A 22,484-nucleotide genomic window follows, 5' to 3' on the forward strand; every position below is an offset into this window, starting at 1 on the left:
AGGACAAACACATTATTAAACCATGTCTTAATATTAGGCCTTGGGCAGTGGGGAAATTACCAAAGTCACTCTGTTGCCAATTCTCTGAATAGAATAATTGTTAACATTTTGGCATTTTTAGTACATACAGAGATATATAAACCAAAATGAACTCTATCAAACATATATTTATTTTTTACATTATGAACCTCCGTCTACATCCATGTAGTTGTAATTTATAAAGTCTGTTCAGTAGTCTGTTATATGAGACTGCTATACTTTATTTAACCAATCCCTTCTAGATGGGCACGTAGGTTTCTGTTATTAACAGAATTGCAGTGTATATAATCTTATTTATACTTTGCTCAGTTGAATAATTTCTCAAGATGCATTCTTTTTTTTTTTCAAGATGCATTCTTAATGGTTGACTGCAATTCATCATATACACATATTTTTAATTATTTGAATACACACTGCTAGATTATCTCCTGTAGAAATTGTTCCAAATTCTAAGAGAATGCTGGTTTACTTACATCTTCATCAGCAGTGTTTGATGCTTACCAGTATAAATAGTGGTATCTCATTCTTTTAAGTTAGCACTTCCTCATTACCAGTAAATTTAAAAACTGTATATGTCTAAAGGCAAAGACTTTCTAAATAAATAGCTAATTAGTCTAAGAAAAATAATAATGGAAATGTAAATATTGTTAGAATCAAGGGATAATGGAAACATAATATATCCAACTTCAGATGTACCGAAAGCACTTGGTTATAATCGCCTTAAATGTTCATACAAGAAGAGAGAAAAAGTTCAAAACTGAAGTATTAAGCATCCAACTTACTTTCTAATATAAGAAATTAGGAAAAAAATAGATCTGTAGAAGGAAGGAAATAATGAGCATAAGGCAAAAAATTTATTAAAGATCAACTAACTGCCAATAGTTTGTCCTTTGAAGAAACAAAAAATAGAAAAACTTTTCAGCAAGATTGATGATAGGAAAAAAAGCAGGGATAAATGATACTATGATGAAAAAGAGGTAAGTATACTAAAGTTGAGTTTTTAAAATTTGTAAGAAAACCATGAAAAATTGTATGCCATAAAATTTTAAATTTTAGAAGAAATGCAAAATGTCCCAAGAAAATTTAATTTAGGAAAACTGATTAAAGAAGAAATAGAAGACATCAAATGTCTTAAATCTCTTAAATTGAATTAATCTTTTAAAATCCCCCAAGGAAACAAGAAACAGGTCCACACAATTTTCAGATAAGGTTTTCTAAAACTGTCTTCCAGAGGATTTTTTTTTAAAAAAAGAAGAAACCTCACTACAAGTAACTCAATTTCGTTTCTTTTTATGGCTGAATAATATTCCATTGTATATATGTGCCACATCTTCTTTATCTATTCATCTGTCAGTGGACACTTAGGTTGCTTCCATGTCCTGGCTATTGTAAATAGTGCTGCAGTGAACATTGTGGTACATGACTCTTTTTGAATTATGGTAAGTCAGCAAGAGAAAAACAAATAGTATGTAAACACATATATATGGAATCTAAAAAAAAAACGGTTCTTATGAACCTAGGGTCAGGACAGGAATAAAGACGCAGATGTAGAGAATGGACTTGAGGACATGGGGAGGGGGAAGGGTAAGCTGGGACAAAGTGAGAGAGTAGCACTGACATATATACACTACCAAATGTAAAATCGATAGCTAGTGGGAAGCAGCCACATAGCACAGGGAGATCAGCTCAGTGCTTTGTGACCACCTAGAGGGGTGGGATAGGAGGGAGGGTGGGAGGGAGACGCAAGAGGGAGGGGATATGGGGATGTATGTATGCATATAGCTGATTCACTTTGTTAAACAGCAGAAACTAACACAACATTGTAAAGCAATTATACTCGAATAAAGATGTTTTAAAAAATAAAAACTGAAAAAAAAAAAGAAGAAACCAACCTAACTTGTATATAAGTCTAGTGTCACCTTGATACTCAAACCAGATAAAGACAGTCCAAGAAAGGAATATTATAGGCAAATTCTACTTACAAACATAGACATATCAATCCTAATTGAAATATTAGCAAACCAAATCCATCAATGTATTTTTTTTGAAAACATGACTTACTGGGTTCAAGGATGTAATACATATGTCATAACTTTAAGAGGAATATATGAGAATGATAAAACAATGCAGCGAGAGTAGAGATTTTCTCCAGAGGGAAGGAACGAGCATGTAATTTGGGAGAAGTGCATGAGGAGACATCAATTGTATTGTAAATTTTATTTTTTAAGCTGGGTGGTAGGTACATAGATGTTCGTTTTTGCCATTTATGTATCTTAAGTATTTCATGTTATAGTGTCAGCAGGCTTAACAGCTTTGTAAGTTTAAATGCCACTCTAAAATACTATTCTTTTTTGTGGAGTTGCTTAAACACATTTCCCTTGGAACTGTACAAACAAGTTTAAAAAGTTTTATGTGTAAACCATCAAGCAATATAGTAAAGTGTACTACATATGCATTTTCATGGATATTATATTAAGGGAAAGAAAAAGACTCTTAGCTCTTCTTCATTTATATGAAAATGAGTGCCTTTGGAAGTAAAGTTTCAGACTTGCTTTTAGTTTTTAAAAAGTTTTTCCATGCCTAGTATTAACAGAAATAGTTTGGAATTCTAGGTGGATGAGAAATTTAATATAGATTGAAGATTGAAATGTTGGATTTTCTAGCATTCATTCACCAAATAGTAAGAGAACATTTACTATGTGCCAGATATGCTGCTGAGCCATGGGTGTGTACAAACATTTAAGATGTAGTCTTTGACTTTCAGAATTTAGTAGGTGAAATAAATGGTCCAGATGTTTAACTGTAGGTACCATAATAGTTACAAGCAATTTGGAATATTTCTTCCCTAGTGGGAATTAATTGTCCCCATGTTTTTTATAGTTGTGTGTGTGTGTGTGTGTGTGTTTAAACTGTGTTTGAAAAGTTATGTGTGTGTATTTTTAGGAATAATCTAAGCCTTTTGAACTACTTTAAGAGGTAATCAATTCATTCCTCTTTAATGCTGACAATAAAGTTTCCTCAGGTAGAATTTCTTACCCATTGATAAATGATTTAGCTTCACTCAGAATTGAAAGGGGTATGATGCTCTGTAGAAGTTGAGATTTGTCTCTTTCACTGGATTGCCATTTGAATTATCCTATTTAAAAGTGATATGAAATGCTTTAGCTTTAAGAAGTTAATCTTTGTTAATATTTAGTACTACTCTTGTTTTACAAGATAGATAAACTGCAAATGGGCTTTTTTTTTGTTTGATACTGCTTGAAAAAGGTGGAATCTTTCATGTAGTATGCCTTGCCTTTTTTTTTTTTTCTTAAGTACTGACTTCTTCATATTTTATTCTTGATTTAAAACCTATTAAAGCAATGATATATCTTCTGAGACTGTTTGACAGCTTACTCATATAAATATGAATATTCCTAACATGATGATCTATGCCCATGACTTCATTTTTAGAATTTAAGTTGCTTATGTATAGAAACAATCATGTTTTGAATTAATTGCAAATTAATTAAGGCTTCTTTGCATTCTCAAAGATTTGCTTTACCCCTTCTTTCTTGACTTATTTTTTACCTTATATGTTATCCTTGTATTCTCTCCCAGACAGTTCAGCAGTTTAATACTCAAGAGTAGTAGATCTGAGTCAATTTGTTTTAGCCTGTTTGTTGTAAAAAGTCTATGTGAAACAGTAAATTTGACATCGTTTCTTCATATGTAATTTCTCTGTTAAGTAGTGCTTTTTGTGACCTCTTATCATGGGATGTGTGTCAGTCAGGCTGCATATAACTAAAGTCCACCATGGGGCCTTAAGATAGAAATTGATTTTTCTCTCACATTTGTAAAGTCTAGAATTAGAAAGTACAGGGCTAGTAAGGAGGTTCACAGTATCAGGGACTCGGGCTGCTTCTGTCTTACTATTCTTCCATACTCATCTCATAATCTCATGATCCCAAATGGCTTCTTGAGTTCCAGCTCTCACGTCCAGACTCCATGCAGCAAGAATGAAGAAGAGCAGAAAGGCAAAAGGGTCTTCGCTGGTTAATTTGGTCCCTCTAAGCAGACTTCTCAAAAGACACAAAACCATTTATTTTACATTTCTTTGACCAGTACAGAGTGACCCTAATAGATGTTGGGGTGAGCAGCCAGGAGCCTCTACCTCACAGTTATTTCCTACTTTTAATAGGAAAATAGCAGGTGGCTCGATATCTGGGTTGTGATGTAATCGTGGGAAGTAATGCTAAGAAATCTCTGCTCTGCCTGTGGCTTTGAGCTTATTTTTATCCCTAATCACTGTTATTTTTGTGTTATTATTTTCCAAGTATATGTGCTAAGTACTTTTCATACATTTTATGTAATTCCCATAACACTGTCTGGTAGGCACTGTCTATTCCATGTCACAGGTGAGAAAACCAAGACACAGACAGAATGCATAACTGGCCTAAGTCCTGAGAACTTAGTCGGTGGTGCGTCAAACATGGAGTCTGCACTTAAAATCACCACTGATAACTGTTTCTGTCCTCTGCTTATTAATCTGTCCACCTATATATCTATCCCTCAGACTCCACTGCCACCCCTGCCCCGCCTCTTATGCATAAGAATCATATGAGGTTGCTCAAACATACACAAAGAACAGAAAAACAAAAAGATAAGCAGATTGAAGGGAATATAAGATTGAGAAAATAGAATGACATTGAGTTTCAAGTAGTACAGAGTTCAATGCTATATGATCCTATAGAGATGCTAAAAGTTTCGGTCTGACTTCTCATTGTGTCCTATCAGAAACTAAAAGGCAGGAAAACAAAACTGAATTTTTTTTATTTGGACTCTTGGCTTCTTCATTTTTTAGTCATATAATAACTTGAATCCTTAGTCATATAATAACTTGAATCCGTATAAAGAATCCTAGCTCATTTTCATATTGTGGCTTCAAGGAATTGTAAAGATAATTATAATAGTATTGTTACTATTTTCTGATTTTCTCTTTGTGGGGTAGGTAAGCTGAATTACCATTACTTATTTTTTAAGATGTGGAAACTCAGAGAATATTTTATCTGGACATGGATCATGTGCTTAGTAAAAACAAGGGCTTCTTCTTGTTTGTTTATAGAAATTCAAATTGAAAAGATACATATTTTGGAAGATTGGGATCTTGATAAAAATGCTGTTGTGCTAAGTAACTGTTAGAGCTCCCCCGTACACACACAGGTTTGTGAGCTCCTTCAGGACAAAAGACCTTGCCTTATTCCTTTTTTCCTCCAGCATCCTCAGTGGATGGAGGTGTTCAGTAAGTGAATAATGAATGAATGACTAGTAAGTGAGAAAAGTCTGTTAATAAATGTTATAATTAATATTGCTGCCTCTTTAAACTTAAGTCAATGGCTCTACCCAAAATAGCGGAAAAGTAGGTCATTCTTTTTATAGCCCTTGCAGGTTGTATGAGGTGGGTTATAGTACCATTAATGATTGGACATTGGGACCACAAAGTCCAGCCCTTGAACATGGTGTAAACGGAGAATGGCCATAACTGCAATATGCCTGGAGCATGGTGGTTGTAAAGGCGAGTTGCTGCAGTTACGTCTGGCAAGCTCCTGGCGTGTAAAAGTTACTGATTAATTTTAAGGAATGAAAGTTAGGTCCAGATTTGGAAGGATTTTATATGACATGTTATCTTTTAAAAAGTGACATTTTTCGTGGGAGAAGAAAGGATATGATTTGATTTGAGTACCATTTGAACAATAAGTAATGAGATCGACTGCTTGCATTTTAGTTTTCAAGATTACTTGTGAACAATATATTAACAAAACATTTGAGTTTAATTATCTTATTTTGTTTTATTTCTCAGGATGTGATCTTCGTGGTGGGAAGCTAAGTTTTTAAACTACCCCAATGGATGCAGACAGTGATGTTGCACTGGACATTCTAATTACAAATGTAGTCTGTGTTTTTAGAACAAGATGCCATTTGAACTTAAGAAAGATTGCTTTGGAGGGAGCAAATGTAATTTATAAGCGTGACGTTGGAGTGAGTATCTGAATTTTGTCGTGTGTGCTACATTACCCTAATTTTATAGTGCTGTGAAGATACTAAGTAAACAATGATGACAATACCTTATACATTTATTATAAAAATTAAGAATGTGTATGAAGGCTCTGTTTAAGCTCTAAAAATCAGGTGCCAGTATACCTTGATAAATTTTCATTAGTTCTTCATGCTAGAAACTAAGTAAAGATGAATTAAACTCAATTAAAGATTTCAGTGAATCACAATGAAAGGTTTTCAGGTTCATCAATAATGCCATCTTCACTTTAAAAAAGGAGCAAATATATCTGCTAAAAAGAGAGGAAAAGGCTTATGCTGCGTTGGAACTTTAGCATGCCATATGGTAGAGAAGTCATTTTTTCTAGGAAGGTTAACTGAAAACTGAGTTGATGGACGAGCTGGTAGTGCAAGACAGTTAAACGTAGAATAACCTCAGTGTTTCTCAGCCACAGCCACTTAACGTATGAAATTTTATAATGTATTTTAGCTCAGATTTTATTTTGCATCTGTGGTAAATTTTGTCTCCCCAGATTTAATAGCTTTCTAGTTTGATAATATGGCATATGACAGAGAAAAGAAGGAACTAAAAATGTAACAAGAGTTTTAAGAAGAAATGTCTCATTCATATATTTGTTATGTATTCAGTAAACATTTATCTCTTTTATACATAATGGCCATATAATAAATACTGCCATAAATGAAAAGCTGCAGTGAAAATTTAAATTCACATTTTATCTTGGACCTTAGTCCTTGACCTATTTATACTCACACTGTAGGTAATTTCTTCTAAACCCATAGCTTTAAGTGCCTTTCGTTTCTAAGGAATCTAAAATTACATCTCCAGCTCCAGCATTCCTCCTGCATTCAGGATTTGCACATCAACCTTGAATATGTAATGGGCATCTCAGCTGTAAGATACAGTATAAAGTAGTGGCGGGCACCAAGAAGCAGAGAAAAGCAGGGTTAGAAATCAGGGAGGGGTGAAGGGATGGGTACTTTGGTGGAATGATCAGGGAAGGCCTCTCTGTGGAGATGACATCTGGTACGAGACCTGAGTGAAGGGAGAACATTGAAGGAAGAATATTCCAGATGAAAGTAAGCTAGGCAAAGCTCCTGAGGCGTGGACAAGGAGGATGTTTGAGGATGTGTGCAAATTGCAAATTCCAGTTATGTGAACAGAGTGGAACGAGAGTTGGAGTGTGTACATCCTGGGGGTACATTGATTTCAAGTATACAGTGAGAGGTTTATAGAGGCCTTGAATTTTTAATTGATTAAATGTCCTTTTGGATTAATACGTTCTTTGTGTTCAGCATGGTTCTTGGTTTCAGAATGGGTGATTTGGAGAACAGTTATTTCAGTCTTGGGTAAGCTTGGCATAGTATTTAAACATGAAACGGCCACATAGAGTAGAACCGTGTGTGAAAATCAACACTTACTGTGTAATCAGGTTGTTGGAGTTCTGGTTGTCTTTTTTTGCAGAAAGTATTAATGAAGCTTAGAAAGCCTAGAATTACAGCTACGATTTGGTCCTCAGGAAAAATTATTTGCACTGGAGCAACAAGGTAAATGTTACTTGGGTTTTCAATTTTCATTTTTTAATTTTCCCCTCATGGGAAGGACATTTTTCTAGACTTAAAAACAAAATCATGTGTACAGTTTGTTGTGTTCCTCAGTATAAAATTTATTTCCTGTGTAACTGATCGTCTTTTTCTTTCTTTCAAACCACAGTGAAGAAGAAGCTAAATTTGGTGCCAGACGTTTAGCCCGGAGTCTCCAGAAACTAGGATTTCAGGTAACGTTTTCAAAAGCTCTCCGAGCTGCAGATACTCAAGGATTTACTTTTGTAAAGTTAGCATTTTTTTTTTAACGGACTAAAGAAATCTCCACGGAAAGTCCTCTTGTGATTGACCTTTTTCTACATTGTATAATACCGTCCTTCAACACAAAGATTTAGTGGCAGACCTTGCCCGTGTGGGTATTTGTCAGGAATCCTGGCTTTCTCCCAGATCCTTTCGCCATAGAGAGAGAGAGAGACGTGTTTCCTTACAGATTAACTGCCTTTTCAACTCTTTACATTTTTCACTTCTCACCAAAAAAAAAAAATTCTGTTTTTGATCATCACAAGAATGCTGTATCAGGATGATGAGTGAGAGCTGCAGGACCCTGTTGACACGTATACACTGGTTAGCAGGCTCTCACACTTGTAAAGTGACTGTTACTAGCAGGCCAGCCTTATCAAATGTGATTTTGTAGAGTCATGCATTTGAATAAAATTAATACATATCCTGGACTTGCTAGGTCACCTGGAAACGATGAGTAAATGAAAGAAAAAGATGAGCTGTGGTTCCTGAACAGGTGGGCCTAGGCAGTTTGGGATTTGGGTGGGAGGTGATGAGAGGTTGAGTTTCTCTCTGATGACTTCAGTCTTCTCTGAGGTGGAAGGTGCTAGGAAGGCACTGAGGTGCGGGGGGGACATGGGTGTGTTGGTGCTGGATGGGAGTGCAGGGTAGAGAGCCATGATTGACAGCGGGGTCGCTGTGCACGTTTTGTGACTTTCTCCCACTGCCTTGTGCCAGTACTGAGTTGGAGGGTAGTTCATCCAGATTTGTGGTTTTACTAGGGGCAGTTGAAAAGATGACAGGGTAAAACCATTAAAATCTTGGTAGGAGTGGCTGAAGTTATTAATATTGAGAGGACATTATTTTCAGCCTTGGAGCCTCTTTTCTTAGCATAATATTAGAAATGTTGAGAGAAATCCCAGTGAGTTAAAAACACAATTCTATCACACTGTTCCTCATTTTGTCCCCCAAAAGAAACAAACATCTAACTAAACTCGCAGAAATGCCATTTTACCTGACTGCATATAAGAAAAAGTCAGGCGTTTGGAGCTCAGTGTCCAGTACTTTCTGAGTTTTAAGTGATGGCTTTGCATTCTGACACTTCAAGGAGGACTCTGCTTTAATTTTTTCCTCACTGTTCTCCCTCTTATCCCAGTAGATTAAATATTAAATGGGTTTAAAGTATTGAAAAATTAAACTGAAATAAGATTCAGAAGACCCCAGATGTAGCGCTTTGATCATGCAGTTATCTCAGGCATTGTTTATTTTTTTAATGAAGTTTTTGACCCTTTTTCCCCCCTTTAATTATAGCATTAAGGAGCCTCCGATAACTTAAAACACTAAATCCATGCTTTAAATGTTTTTGTTTATCTTGCTTGTTCTTATATTTAAGGATTACAATTCAATGATTAAGATTGCCATGATGAGCAGATTTTTTTGTTTGTTTCAAAATAATTCATTCATTTTACTTCTCTCCTAAAGGTAATATTTACAGATTTTAAGGTTGTTAACGTTTTGGCAGTATGTAACATGCCATTTGAAATACGTTTGCCAGAATTCACAAAGAACAATAGACCTCATGCCAGGTAGGTCTTTGAAGAATCAAGATAACTTAGCAAATTTGAAGTTACTTGTCCGGCTATAAGTATTTATATTAATTTTGGCTTTTTTTGCATAGTTATGAACCTGAACTTCATCCTGCTGTGTGTTATCGGATAAAATCTCTAAGAGCTACATTACAGATTTTTTCAACAGGAAGTATCACAGTAACAGGTATTTTATGATATTGAAACCAAGCTTGTCAATTATGGATTGAATGAGATAAGAGGTGTCCGTACCAAAACAGAGATAAAGTCTGCTTTGTCCCTTTTAGCCACTTCTGCCCTTCTAGGGGAACCAGTCTCCTCACTTTTAACACAGTAGATTAGTTTAACCTGCTTTTATATACTATTTTGAAATCTTATGTATACTATTTCGTGTCGGTCTTCTTTGTCTTCATCATAACCCTAGTGAGATTCATCTGTATTGCTGCATGTAGCTGTAGATCAGCCATTCTTACTGCTATTTAGTACCCAGTACGTGAATATATTGTTCCATGGGCATTTGGATAGTTTTCAGTTGGGAATTTAAAATATTCTAGTATGTATTTTTATATATGATTTTTAAGTTTATGACATCTTGCATTTAAAATACTCAAGAGAAACCCATTCTGTGAACTTCATAGAGGTTTTACATGAGCAAAATATTCATATATAATTGGTACCTATTTGGTATGTTTTATGTGTATTTTGTTATATCTTTTGAATTGTTTTAATTACTTGGAAGGGGTAGTTTCAGAATGCTAGGTAGGCATAGATGTCCAACGGTAGTATTAGCATGCAGGATGACTTTTTAAATGGTACTATGGTTATAAATTGTTCAGAGACATTACTTGAGAGTCAGACCCAACCTTTGACAAAACTGAGTTAAGGAAAATTTCTGTAGTGTCCTTGAATTTTCTTTTTATTCCTTCAATCCTTAGAGGAAAATAAAAATTATTGACACCTGTAAGCCTTCAACAAAAAAGCTTTAGTTCTGATTCAGCCATGGATTTTCACATCTTCCTTGGAGACTTACAGGCTCTTGCCAGAGTCATGCCTGAATCTTAAAAATGGGGGAGCAAGTCCGTTTCTTTCCTTCTTTGGACTCTCTGTTTCTACACTTTGGAGCCCAGACCCTACAGAGGCCTCCAGATCTATTGACAAGTCCCTGCTAAGTATGGAAGAAAATAATGCATATGTAAAATATATATTAAGTTAATAGATTTAAACAACACAGTAGCAAACTGAAGACCATTGACCTGGTTAATTAGTATGCGTTACATATTAACCTCTGGAATACCCTATGAACTGTTAATTCAGTAGACATATACTGAGTGGTTCCCATGGGCAAAGCTCTACTCTGTGGAGGGACTGAGGTGAGTCAGGAAGGATCGGCCCAGGGTAGGACGTGGTCAGTACCTTCAAAGGGTCCACAGTGGATGCATATGGACGTTTTTTAGGATCTTTCAAAAGGTGAGTTTACGTTAGTAGAAAAAACGTATTTATTCAGAATAAGTTTTATCAAAATATTTTTTCATTATCCTTTTTATATATTTTTTTAGCTATTTAGATGAAAGGCTACACATTTTTAAAGTCCTAGCACTATATAGATTAATTAACACATAACATAACCTCATCCCTGGTGCTTTTTTTTTAACGGGCAGAGTAAGCTGTAAGGGTGAATGGCCAGATTAGTAGTAAACATGTGAGTACCAAATAGCAGTAAATTTGTGGGGATGTTTAGACCGTGCAGTTTATAACGGCCCTCTCGTTTCCCAACGCTCTGGTAGCAGCTTTGTTTAGCTCTGCCCGGTTCCTCGATACTCCTGTGAGCTTCAGTCGTAGCCTAACCAAAAGCCAGGCTACGGTGACCAAAAGCATAATAGCTGTGTAGTCCCGCTTGTTACTCCTTCCTTTAATAAGCGTATTATAGTACCTTGTGATTGTCTGTGTGGTTTTTTTATATACTCCTTTTTCACAATGGTGCCCTAAAACAAGATGAATATCATCATTTTGTGTTTGATTCCCTTTAATTGTCCATAAAAAAATCTTATTCTCTTGGTTCTTGCTGTGACTGTGTGTATAATTATGTAAGTGTAGATTTTTTAAAAAACAACCTGACAAATTCTAAAGTACTTGGTTATTTGTAATTCTGGGAAATCAGCTTTTCCTAGTGCTCTTTTGCCTCTTCTCACCCCTTCCTCCACTGTGTTGTTACAGGGCCCAATGTAAAGGCCGTCGCTACTGCTGTGGAACAGGTATACCCATTTGTGTTTGAAAGCAGGAAAGAAATTTTGTAAGTCATCACGTAATTGGTTAGAATCCCAAACTGAGCACCTTTTAAAACCTGCTGCACATTGGACTCAGAACAAAAGGAAAACTGGACCAACAGTAATTGAGGAAATAGACTCTTTTATTCATTCACGGCTACAGTGTAAGCTCCAGTCCCTTTGGATTTTATTTCAAACCTTGCTGTAATATAAAAAGGAAGTTTACAAGACATGACATTGCTGCTTTTACAAAAGGACATTCTATTTATTTTCGCAGTAATTTCATGTCCCCACGAGCAGAGCTGTCACAGTGTGCACTACCTTAAAGTGTTTTGTTGTTGTCATTATTTTTTTCCAGTTTGAGCTGATGTGTTTTATTTGTGAATAGTCTTTTACATTTTTGTATGCTGAATATGGGCACCAAAGAACCTGTAAAAGTTATCTTTTTCAATTGAATGTGCACAAATAAAAGTTTGGAAAAGATCACTCTTCATATCCATTCTATTCCCCATTTTCTATTTTAACAAAAATTGTATTCATAATTCTTTTTTTTTAATCTATGCAAGCTTAGACTTTTGCTAAAGTGTGTTGGCTTCTTTTTGAAGTGTATTTTGTAAATATATATATGCCACATGTGTATAGTATCTTTTAATGCTCTGTTACCAAATATCAAATAGGAATTTTTTTCTTGCAGATTAGAAATAAAAACATGTATATAAATTCTAGGGAACTGGAGTAGAACTTTATAAATTCAGCGTAATGTTTTATGTTGCTAATTTAACATGATAGAAAATGTTAACTATCTTTTAAAAGTCATAAAGTTGTAGTTTTAAAAAGAGAAACTCTTACCTACAAGATGAATATAAGAAAGAAGCTGTGATGGGTTGTACCTCATATGTACCTTTGTTATTCTGGAAAGACTCAACTCTGGTTAGAGGAAAGTAAAAATCTTAGGTTGGTACTCAAGGCTTTACTAAGAGTCTTGTCAGAAGTTGAAACATTGTGCTGTTTTAGCAAGAAGTGCCCAAAAGCTGATTCTGTGCCACAGTGTAATTAATTATACTACAGTTCAATTTGAACTTGAAAGCCATTTTGCAAGATAAGTCTTTCCCCTTGCTGTGTCTTATTTAGTGAAGCTAAAGAGCGACTACTCAGTATATGGGATTGCTCCTCTTAAAGTTATAATAAATATGCATTTGTGAAACAGTGGCTCTCTGGCTCACCCATGGGCCCAGGAATGGTAATATAGGATCAGGCTGCAGTGGTGCTTGGCCATTTGTGTTTAGGAGTTTGGTATTACTAACAATGTAATTACTAACAATGATTTTACCTAGAAATAAAGCTGAGTGGAGCGTCATATTAGCTTCTCAGTTAAAATTAATAGAGGTAATAGTACAACACAGTTTTCCACTAAAACCTTGAATTTCCAAAATGTTTTGAAACCTTTGTGAAAAATTGGAACATCTTAACCTCCATTTTCCCTACCATATTCTAAAATCTTGAAAGCTGCACTGAACAATATGTATTATTTTTTATGTTTATTTTTATCTTCTTTCTTCTCAATGCCTTCCCCTACCCTGCCTCTCACTCCCTCATAAGTTGGGGCCAATGGCTAACTTTTATATTTTCTTTCTTGGGAAAGACTTAATTGTGATTTTAAGACTTCTCATTTTTTACATTTGTGTTTATTTGCTTCATTTTGAGATCCAGTGGGATAGGCAACCTCAAAAAATATACAGAAGAAAATTCAATGAAAGTTATAGGTTCTGAGCAGACTGTTTCAAAAATTTGAGGTTTTCCACTTAGATTTAATTAACAGTAATTAAGTGACCTCCTGTTTGGCAGTGTTCACAAAAAAGAAATAGCGAAAAGGGGGGGAAACACGATTATATAGCCAAGGTGCAGATCCAGATGTTTGTTGTAATATTTTTCAGTATTCGAGTGACTTGAAAACTATGTAGATCAGTAGCTTATCAAAATGCTTTCTCAGAAAAGAGGGAGAAAGACAATCTGACCGGGTCTGGTTTCAGGGCTGCTTGCTTGAGTATCGCCTGGCAAAGTGTCATGGGTGACCCACTATACTTAACAAAGCTGGTAAGAAATGAGTGTGTCTGATGTCTTCTGGCTTTTCACAAGTGCTGTACATTTTTTTAATAAATAAAAACTGTGAATATATACATATAAATTATAAGTATTCCCCCTTTTTTATTTTTGAAAGTCAAAAAGCTCTAATTGGGTGCGTATTGGGTAAAAATTAGTTTGAAAACAGAACTGTTTCATTATAGATTCTGGATAATAAAAGAAAAATATAAGACAGTGTTTAAGATACTGAAGTTGAAATCACTTAGTGATAAACCTACTAGGTTTATAACAGTTTCCTGCCCATTTACAATGTATGGCTAAGCCAAGAGATAGCTAAAGTGTATACAGTGTTTGAACTGCACAGTGAAATGTGTAACAATTTTGTTAAACATCTTACAATCTGTGATGCTTGGCAAAGAAAAAGAAATTCATATTGATTACCTGTCTTGACCTTTTTTAATCTCAGCGTATAATTGCACTGAAGGTTCATAATAAATTTCTTAAATTGATCCTCTACAGAACACACTTTCCCTTCTTCCAAAACAAGTGAACCATGCATGTTCTAACTTGCATATGAAATGTACCATGCAGAATGAAGACTGCAAATCTCCCTTACTGATAACTTCCCTTGCCAATTTTAATTTAGATAGTATGTTTCAATACCAGGACTTTTAGTCATTCTCCTGAGTTCCTGATAATACAGTTTTACTATTGCTTACATAGGTTGTAGTCAGATCACTTCATTATAAGGGAATGCAGTAGATCATATTTCCTTATATCAAACTGGGACAGTTTGTTATGGGCCAATAGAAAATTTTCAAGCTGAATAAAAAGGGCTTTTGACTCTTAGGATTCTCCTTTCTTCAGGTTAATCATATTTTTGTGTTCTTTTTCAAGTTAGGTTGTTCAGTACTTTCTGTGTGTGTCTCCCATGGTTTATAATATTAGTCATTTAATGGGTTACTGCATAAGTGGTTTGAGATTCTTTATTGTAGATTTTCTATCATCGTATCCAAATTCTATTGGTAAAATGCCTCCCCACGTCTTAAAATTCAACTGGTGAAATACAGAAGAGAGCAATCCATTGTTGCGTGGGTGAAAACCCAAGTTTCTGGTACAGTCGGTGATCTCTGTTTCATCCTAGAGAAGACCATATTGAGGGAATTGTCCCGATGTTTGGATGTCATTTATTATGTTTGCAGGCATCTGAAAGTCAGCATCAGCTATAGCCTGTAGGCCATAACCTGAGGTAGTGATAGTCCTGAGGAGTGCGAAGAATCACAGGAAACTATGGATCGCTGTTAAGGTATCAGGAAAGCCTTACAAAGAGAGAACTGTGTAAGCTTGACCTAGTAACTCAGACCTAACTACTGACAGATTTGGATAAATAACCTACTGGCTTGACTTCTTTTCTCGTGTTTTACTAACAGCTACTTCTAAATAAATATGGTCCCAGGATTTTGAAATTGTCCTTTCTAGCCGTATTTTTTTAAAATGGATGGAAAATGCTTATTTTTCTCAACTATTGCAGAGTTGTTTCTCTTAATATTTTATAATACTAATACCAAATTCATAAAAGGATATTTTGAATTACATTGTAGTTCATTATTCATAAAATAGGATGTATAATCTTTATCCTTGTTGAACTGTAATTAGAAATTGATCGCTAAAATCCTAACCAGGACCCTATCCTAACCTAGAACATGTTTGCAGTTGTCCACATTGTGTCCTGGTTCTTTTTTACACAAGACCCAGTGCAGGTAGTGTCTTGGTAGGTAGGCAAAAAACCATAAGCTTATGTTCAGACAGCTTCTGTGTCTTAATGATAAAGCCGCAACTGGCCTCTATGCATACAAACCTTAAGGTAAAAGTTATTCTCGTCACTAGTTCATAGTCTTTCAAAGGCTGCTCTGTGAAGAAGGTGGAAGATAACCAACCGGTATTATTTTTTAACCTGGTATTCTGCTCAGAGTAAGAAAGGGATCACTTGGGACCTTGTTCCTCACCTACCTTTCATGGTTCCTTTTGGGCGGGTAGAGATTAAAGATTGTCTCTATAATTTCAGGGTGTCCCTTTTAAACTAGCTCTGTGATACTGAAGAGAAAACATGGGAGTGGCCAATATGTATTGGTAGGAAGACACCCTAAATGTTCTCATACTGTGTCAACAGTTGTAAGGTTTTGAGGCCATTAGGTCTCTGGAGAAAGCTGCCTTGGCTGTCCCCTACCCCATAGCTTTTTAGACTCCAAGAACTGATCTTGGGGTTTTCTTTTTTGAAGCTGTTTTGGCACTAATTCCTCTTGGTGATGACTCATAAAACAAATATTGTTTTTCACATAGTTCCTGAAAGAGAAAGAGGCACTAATGAAAATGTCATTCTTAATTTACAGTATTTAAAAATGTGCAGGCTATAATTTTTTAAATCACCCTGGGGCTTTAATGTTTTAGCTCTGCAAAAATAGACCAAGGTTTATTGCAGCGTTTCCACGTGCCATGAAATTCAGTGCACCACAGACCTTTGATCAATCTCATGCAAAGGGTAAGGTGGGGTGCCTTCTTCTCAGAACATAATCATGGCATTCCTGTCTGCAGGGAAGGATTCCAAGGATAGTCTTACATAGAACTACTGAAGATTACATCCCAGATCCTCTTTCATTTCTTCCCTTTTCTCAAACTCTGCTTACCAATATGCCTATCTATATTTATATCTACATATTCTGCTTTCTGCATTATCCCCTCGCCCCTGCATTAACCAATTCATTTCTGCAACATTATTCCCATCAGCATAAAAACATGCTCTAGTATTTTATGTTTATTTAAATAAACACCTTTGAGGGCTTCCCTGGTGGCGCAGTGGTTGAGAGTCCGCCTGCCGATGCAGGGGACGCGGGTTCGTGACCCGGTCCGGGAAGATCCCGCATGCCGCGGAGCGGCTGGGCCCGTGAGCCATGGCCGCTGAGCCTGCGCGTCCGGAGCCTGTGCTCCGCAACGGGAGAGGCCACAACAGTGAGAGGCCCGCAAACCGCAAAAAATAATAATAATAATAATTAAATAAACACCTTTGAACCTGTCTCTCCCCTTTCAAATATCCTGTCCTATAATTTAACCAGTTCATCGAGTGGCTACAACATGCCAGGTGCTGTGGATGGAGGAGATAAAGAGTCTGGCTTTCAAGGAGCTTACACCTTAACAGGAGCCAAGCACGTAAGCATATAATTTCAAGCAGTAAGAGTGCTAAGGAGAAAAGTAAACCAAGAAAGGGAAAAAGAATGACTTAGTTGGGGTCTGGGGGACTGTATCATACTGCTGGCATCTCTAAAGATCAGGTGACATCTGATCAGAAACTGGAGTGAAGTTAGGGAGGGAACCATGTGAAGGATTGCAGCTAAGTGCTGTGTTGCGGAAAGTCCAATATGGCTAGAGCATGGCGAGTACCTGAATGACAGACGTGAGGTCGGAGGGGAGGGTAGCAGCCATAGTTAAGAAGCTTGAATTTTATTCAAAATGTAGTAGGAGCCATGGGATTTTGAGCTGAGGAATGACGTTTTTAAGACCCATCTAGGGACTTCACTGGTGGCACCTGGATAAGACTCCGTGCTCCCCATGCAGGGGGCCCGGGTTCGATCCCTATCAGGGAACTAGATCCCACATGCATGCTGCAACTAAGAGTTCTCATGCCACAACTAAGGAGCCTGCCTGCCCCAACCAAGACCCGGCACAACCAAATAAATATTTTTTTAAAAAATTTAATCCCTGAGCCTCAGTAAAGTCCTCAGATGATTGCAGCCTTGACCAACAGCTAGATTGCAACTTCCAGGACCAGAGCTGTCCTGCTAAACCACTCCTAAACTCCAGACCCGCAGACACTGTGTGAAATAATAAATGTTTATTACAAAAAATAGATAAAAGATCCATCTAACTGCTGCATGGAAGGTAGCGTGCGGAGCGCAGGAGTTGAAAGAGGAAGACTAGTTTGGAGGTGAGTAAGTCCAAATAAAAGATGGTGGCTTGGATTTAGAACAGTACTGGTGGAAAGTGTATATTCATATGTTTTGTTAACAGCTAACAAGACTTACTGATATTAGCTGTGGGGTGAAAGGAGTAGCGTGGATGAACCCTAAGCCTCTGGCCTCAGAAGTTCCCCCCAAGCAGAAGACCCGTGGAGGAAATGTGACTGGGTGATCAAGGGGACTGGAAATCAAGAGTTCTGTCAGATTAGAGATGCCTGTTGGATGTTCCAACCACAGATGTCAAGTGGACAGTTGGATTTCGGAATTCGAAAATCAGGTAAAAGGTCCGAGACTAGAGATAATCATTTGGGAGTCATCAACTTATGGATGGCTGGTAAAGCCACGGGAATATATCCAAGAAGTGAGTGTAGATGGAGATCTAAGGATTGAGCCCTGGGCGTTATGGTATTTGAAGGGAGGGAGGGAGGAAGGGGAAGCAGCAGAGACCAAGGAATGACTAATGAGGTAGGAGGAAAACCAGGAAACTAATACTCCAGAAGACAAGTGGAAAAAAAAAATGTTTAAAGATAGGGAGCATGAGGGCCTGGGCACGTGTTGCTGGAAAGTCACATGACACGGGAACTGACCCTGAGGTTTGGTAACTCGGCAGAAGTCGTGAGTAGCCTGGGGAGTCAGAAAGCAGGAAAGAAAGCCTGAGAGCAGTAAGTTCAAGAAAGAATGAGAGGTGAGGACCTGGAGACAACAGAGCGCTCTGGAACTGAAAAGTGGGCAGGGAGTAAGTGGGTACCGGGTGGGGAATTTGAGATTTGAGGTCTAGGGAGGTATGTTGTTTAGGATGGGGAGTACTGCAGCTCTGTGTGTGTGTGTGTGATGATAATCCCATAGAAGGGGGAAATTGATGACATGCTCAAGACAAATGAAAGAATTGGCTTTTGCACCGAGAGAGAGAAGGTGGGCATAGATGTAGGTAGTTGAATAGACGGTGTGCAGGATGAAGTGGGCTCTTTCTTTCTGTTTTCTCAGTGAACTAAAAACCCAAGACCATCAGCAGAGAGTGAGGAAGTGGGAGGGAGTGCTGGAGGCTTGAGAGGGGACAGGGTGTGAGGCCACCATCTTGGACAGTAGGAAAATCAACTGACCAGGGCCATGTGGTAGGTTGCAGGACATTCCTGAAGACCTGCTTGAGACTTATGTTCATCAGTTTAAAACTGGACTTGTCAGTATAGTTGGGTGTATCTCAAGCCAAGTTCCTTGGACGCAGGGATAAAACAAGCTAAGAATTGGCTTAATCAGAATTAAGCTTTGCCTGAATGGAGGGAGAGAGGGCAGGCTAGAGGGAGGGGTGGTGCATGGGATCTAAGGAAGGTAAGAAAGGAAGTGAGGACACGGGTGATGACTCTTCAGTGGATTCCCAGTCCTGGTAGGCGCTTGAGAGAGTGAGCTGAAACGCAGAGTGGGCCGAGGGTGAGGGGGATGCTTGTGAAAGGAGCAGCAATGGGTAAAGACAGTCGAGGTTATGATCGTCCTGTTTGCTCCCCTTCCCAGCATCATCCAGTCCCTCCTTCTGACAACACTCCTTCTGGCTTCAGTGATACCATATTCTCCTGGCTCCTCTCCAGCCTCACCGTTGGCTCCTTTTCAGTCCTTTCGATACTCACTCTCTGCCTGTTCTCTCCGTGTTGGTGTAATCCAGGGCTTGGTCCTGCACCTCATTCTCCTCTCTGCTCTCTGACTAGACGATCTCATCTGGTTCCATAACCTAAATACCACTTACCCGAATCTGACCCTGACTCTGAGTGTCTCCAGAATTTCATGCTTAACATATCCAGCTGCCAACCAGTGCTATATCCATCTGATGTCTAATGGACGCCTCTGCAATCCTTCCAGCCCTGAAACCTAGTTCTGAAAGGGCTCCCCTGTGTTACCGTCCGTGCAGTTTCGCAAGCTAAAAATTTAGGTACCACCCTGACTACTTCATTGCCTTACTCCTATATCCAGTTAATTCATTAATTTATTCATTTTCAATAATGAGCTTCAATTATATGCGAAGAAATTATTCCAGGTGCTGGGAAACAACAGTGAACAAAGTATACAAAATTCCCTGCCCTCAAGGAACTTAATGGAGTGAGAGGAGGTAGACAAGAAACCAAGTGAAATATAGAAGGTACCAGCTTTGGGGGAAAAACTGAAAAAAGAGAGTGGATGCAGAGTTGGGACATGATTGTGATTTTAAATAGGGTAACAGGACAATTCAGAAGGAGATAAAGTGGTGAGACAAGTGGATATCTAAGGGAAGGGAACTCTAGACAGAGGAAACCAGGGCAGAGACCCTGAGTCTTGAGCATTGCGTGGTGTGTTTGGGATGCAGCAAAATGGCCAGTGCAGCTGATGAGAGTGAAAGAGGGGGAGAGTAGAAGGATATGTAGGCTGTACGGGCCATCAAAGCCGCTGGAGGATTTGAGCAAAGGAATAGCTTGATCATATTTAAAGGGATCACTGGCTGCTGTGCTGAAAACAGATCAGAGGGGATGGAGGCTGAAAACAGGACCAGGCAGGTGGTTACTACAGTAATGCAGGAGAGAGCACGGTGACTCAGATCAAGGGAGGGGCAGTGCAGGTGGCAGGCTCTGGATCTATATTTTTTTTAAATACATTTATTTATTTAATTTATTTATTTCTGGCTGCGTTGGGTCTTCATTGCTGCGTGCAGGCTTTCTCTAGTTGCAGCAAGTGGGGGCTGCTCTTCGTTGTGGTGTGCAGGCTTCTTATTGCAGTGGCTGCTCTTGTTGCAGAGCACGGGCTCTAGGCGCACGGGCTTCAGTAGTTGCAGCACAGGGGCTCAGTAGTTGTGGCTCACAAGCTCTAGAGCACAGGCTCAGTAGTTGTGGCGTAGGGCTTAATTGCTCCGATGCATGTGGGATCTTCCCAGACCAGGGCTCGAACCCGTGTCCCCTGCATTGGCAGGTGGATTCTTTTTTTTTTTTTTTTTTTTTTTTTTTTTTTTTTTTTTGCGGTATGCGGGCCTCTCACTGCTGTGGCCTCTCCCGTTGCAGAGCACAGGCTCCGGACGCGCAGGCTCAGCGGCCATGGCTCACGGGACCAGCCGCTCCGCGGCACGTGGGATCCTCCCGGACCGGGGCACGAACCCGCGTCCCCTGCATCGGCAGGCGGACTCTCAACCACTGCGCCACCAGGGAAGCCCGGCAGGTGGATTCTTAACCACTGCGCTTCCAGGGAAATCCCTGGATCTATTTTTAAATTAGAGCCAACGCTGTTTTCTGAAAGATTGAACATGGGGTGGGAGGGAAAGAGTCAGGGGAGACGCCAAGGTTTGTGACCAGAGCAAGTCGAAGGATAAGGTTGACATCAACTGAGGTGGAGAAGTCTGCGAGTGGAGTAGGTTTGGGGAATATTGGGGTTCAATTCAGATCATGTTTGTAATATTTGTTAGACATTTGAAAAGAGTTGGAGAGCAAACAGTTGAATAGACAAGCCTTGTGTTCAGGAGAGATATTGAAGCTGGAGATGTAAATGTTGGATTCAGTGGCATATGGATGGTGTAAAGACCATAACTTTGAGATCAATGAGCCAGTGAGGGGACAGAGGAGGGGTCAGAGGACGAAGCCCTAGGGCACACCAACTTTAAGACAGTGAAAGATGAGATGGAACCAGCAGAGGATGCTGAGGAGGCGTGACTGGTAGGAGACAACCAGGAGGCCGGTCCCTGAAGGCAGTGAAGCAAGTATTTTGGGAAGGAGGGCGTGCTCACCCCAGTCAGTGCTGGGGATGGTCACTGCATGAGCTATTAAGACAATGGATGAGAACTGATCACGGGGTTTAGCAACATGGAGGTAGCCAGGATGTTAAAAGGAGCAATGACAGTAGAGTAATGGCCATAAAAGTCTCATCAGAGCAGGTTCATGAGAGAATAGGAAGAGAGGAATTGCTGACAGTGAATAGAGACAACTCTGAAAGAACTTTGCTATAAATGATGGCAAAGAATACAGGTGAAAATAAATGATAGCAGAGCAGGACTTCCCTGGTGGCACAGTGGTTAAGAATCCGCCTGCCAGTGCAGGGGACACAAGTTCGATCCCTCGTCCAGGAAGATCCCACACGCCACGGAGCAACTAAACCTGTGCGCCACAACTGCTGAGCCTGAGCTCTAGAGCCTGTGAGCCACAACTGCTGAGCCCACATGCCACGACTACTGAAGCCCGTGTGCCTAGAGCCCATGCTCCGCAACAAGAGAAGCACTGCAATGAGAAGCCCGCACACGGCAACCAAGAGTAGCCTCCGCTCTCTGCAACTAGAGAAAGCCCGCGAGCAGCAACGAAGACCCAACACAGCCAAAAATGAATAAATAAAAATAGATAAATCTAATTAAAAATATGATACAAGAGCAAAACCTAGGGAGGAAAATGGGATCAAAAGATTTTTTTTTTAAGCTGGGGGAAAAAAATCACACAAGGTTGCTCTGCTGATGTGACATAGAGATCTAGGAGAGAGGGAAAGTATGGATGGTGCAGGGGTGATCAGGGAGGACTGTTGGGGAATGTTCTGGAGAAGGGAAGGGCAGAGGGCATGAAGTGGTTGGCTTCACATAGGAATGAGTTAAAAGATAGAACCCAGAGGGATGGTGGTGTATTTGGATGCAAATACTGATG

At 38.8% G+C, this 22,484-nt stretch overlaps 2 protein-coding genes across 4 annotated transcripts in view; one reads left to right on the forward strand and one right to left on the reverse strand.

Annotated features, from left to right (window-relative positions):
• The window catches only part of TBPL1 (TATA-box binding protein like 1), a 29,688-nt gene extending 17,441 nt beyond the window's left edge, over positions 1–12,247 (forward strand). The window contains exons 2-7 of one of the 2 annotated variants that reach the window (XM_082669192.1): positions 5,985–6,057; positions 7,556–7,638; positions 7,805–7,868; positions 9,397–9,500; positions 9,593–9,687; positions 11,715–12,247. In XM_082669192.1, coding sequence (XP_082525318.1) covers positions 5,985–6,057; positions 7,556–7,638; positions 7,805–7,868; positions 9,397–9,500; positions 9,593–9,687; positions 11,715–11,794 — 499 coding nt within the window. In that variant the 3' untranslated portion in view covers positions 11,795–12,247. Of the gene's footprint in view, positions 1–5,878; positions 6,058–7,555; positions 7,639–7,804; positions 7,869–9,396; positions 9,501–9,592; positions 9,688–11,714 lie in introns of both variants that reach the window. The other variant, XM_082669191.1, reaches the window with a different exon arrangement.
• A 99-nt stretch (positions 12,248–12,346) lies between these two features.
• SLC2A12 (solute carrier family 2 member 12) overlaps positions 12,347–22,484 on the reverse strand; it is a 59,239-nt gene continuing 49,101 nt past the window's right edge. For both annotated transcript variants that reach the window (XM_082669189.1, XM_082669190.1), the window contains one exon: positions 12,347–16,189. In XM_082669189.1, the coding sequence (XP_082525315.1) occupies positions 16,036–16,189 (154 nt within the window). In that variant the 3' untranslated portion in view covers positions 12,347–16,035. The remainder of the gene's footprint in view (positions 16,190–22,484) is intronic.

This window comes from Grampus griseus (assembly GCF_964374135.1).
Source record: "Grampus griseus genome assembly, chromosome: 13".
NCBI classification, from domain to species: Eukaryota; Metazoa; Chordata; class Mammalia; order Artiodactyla; family Delphinidae; genus Grampus; species Grampus griseus.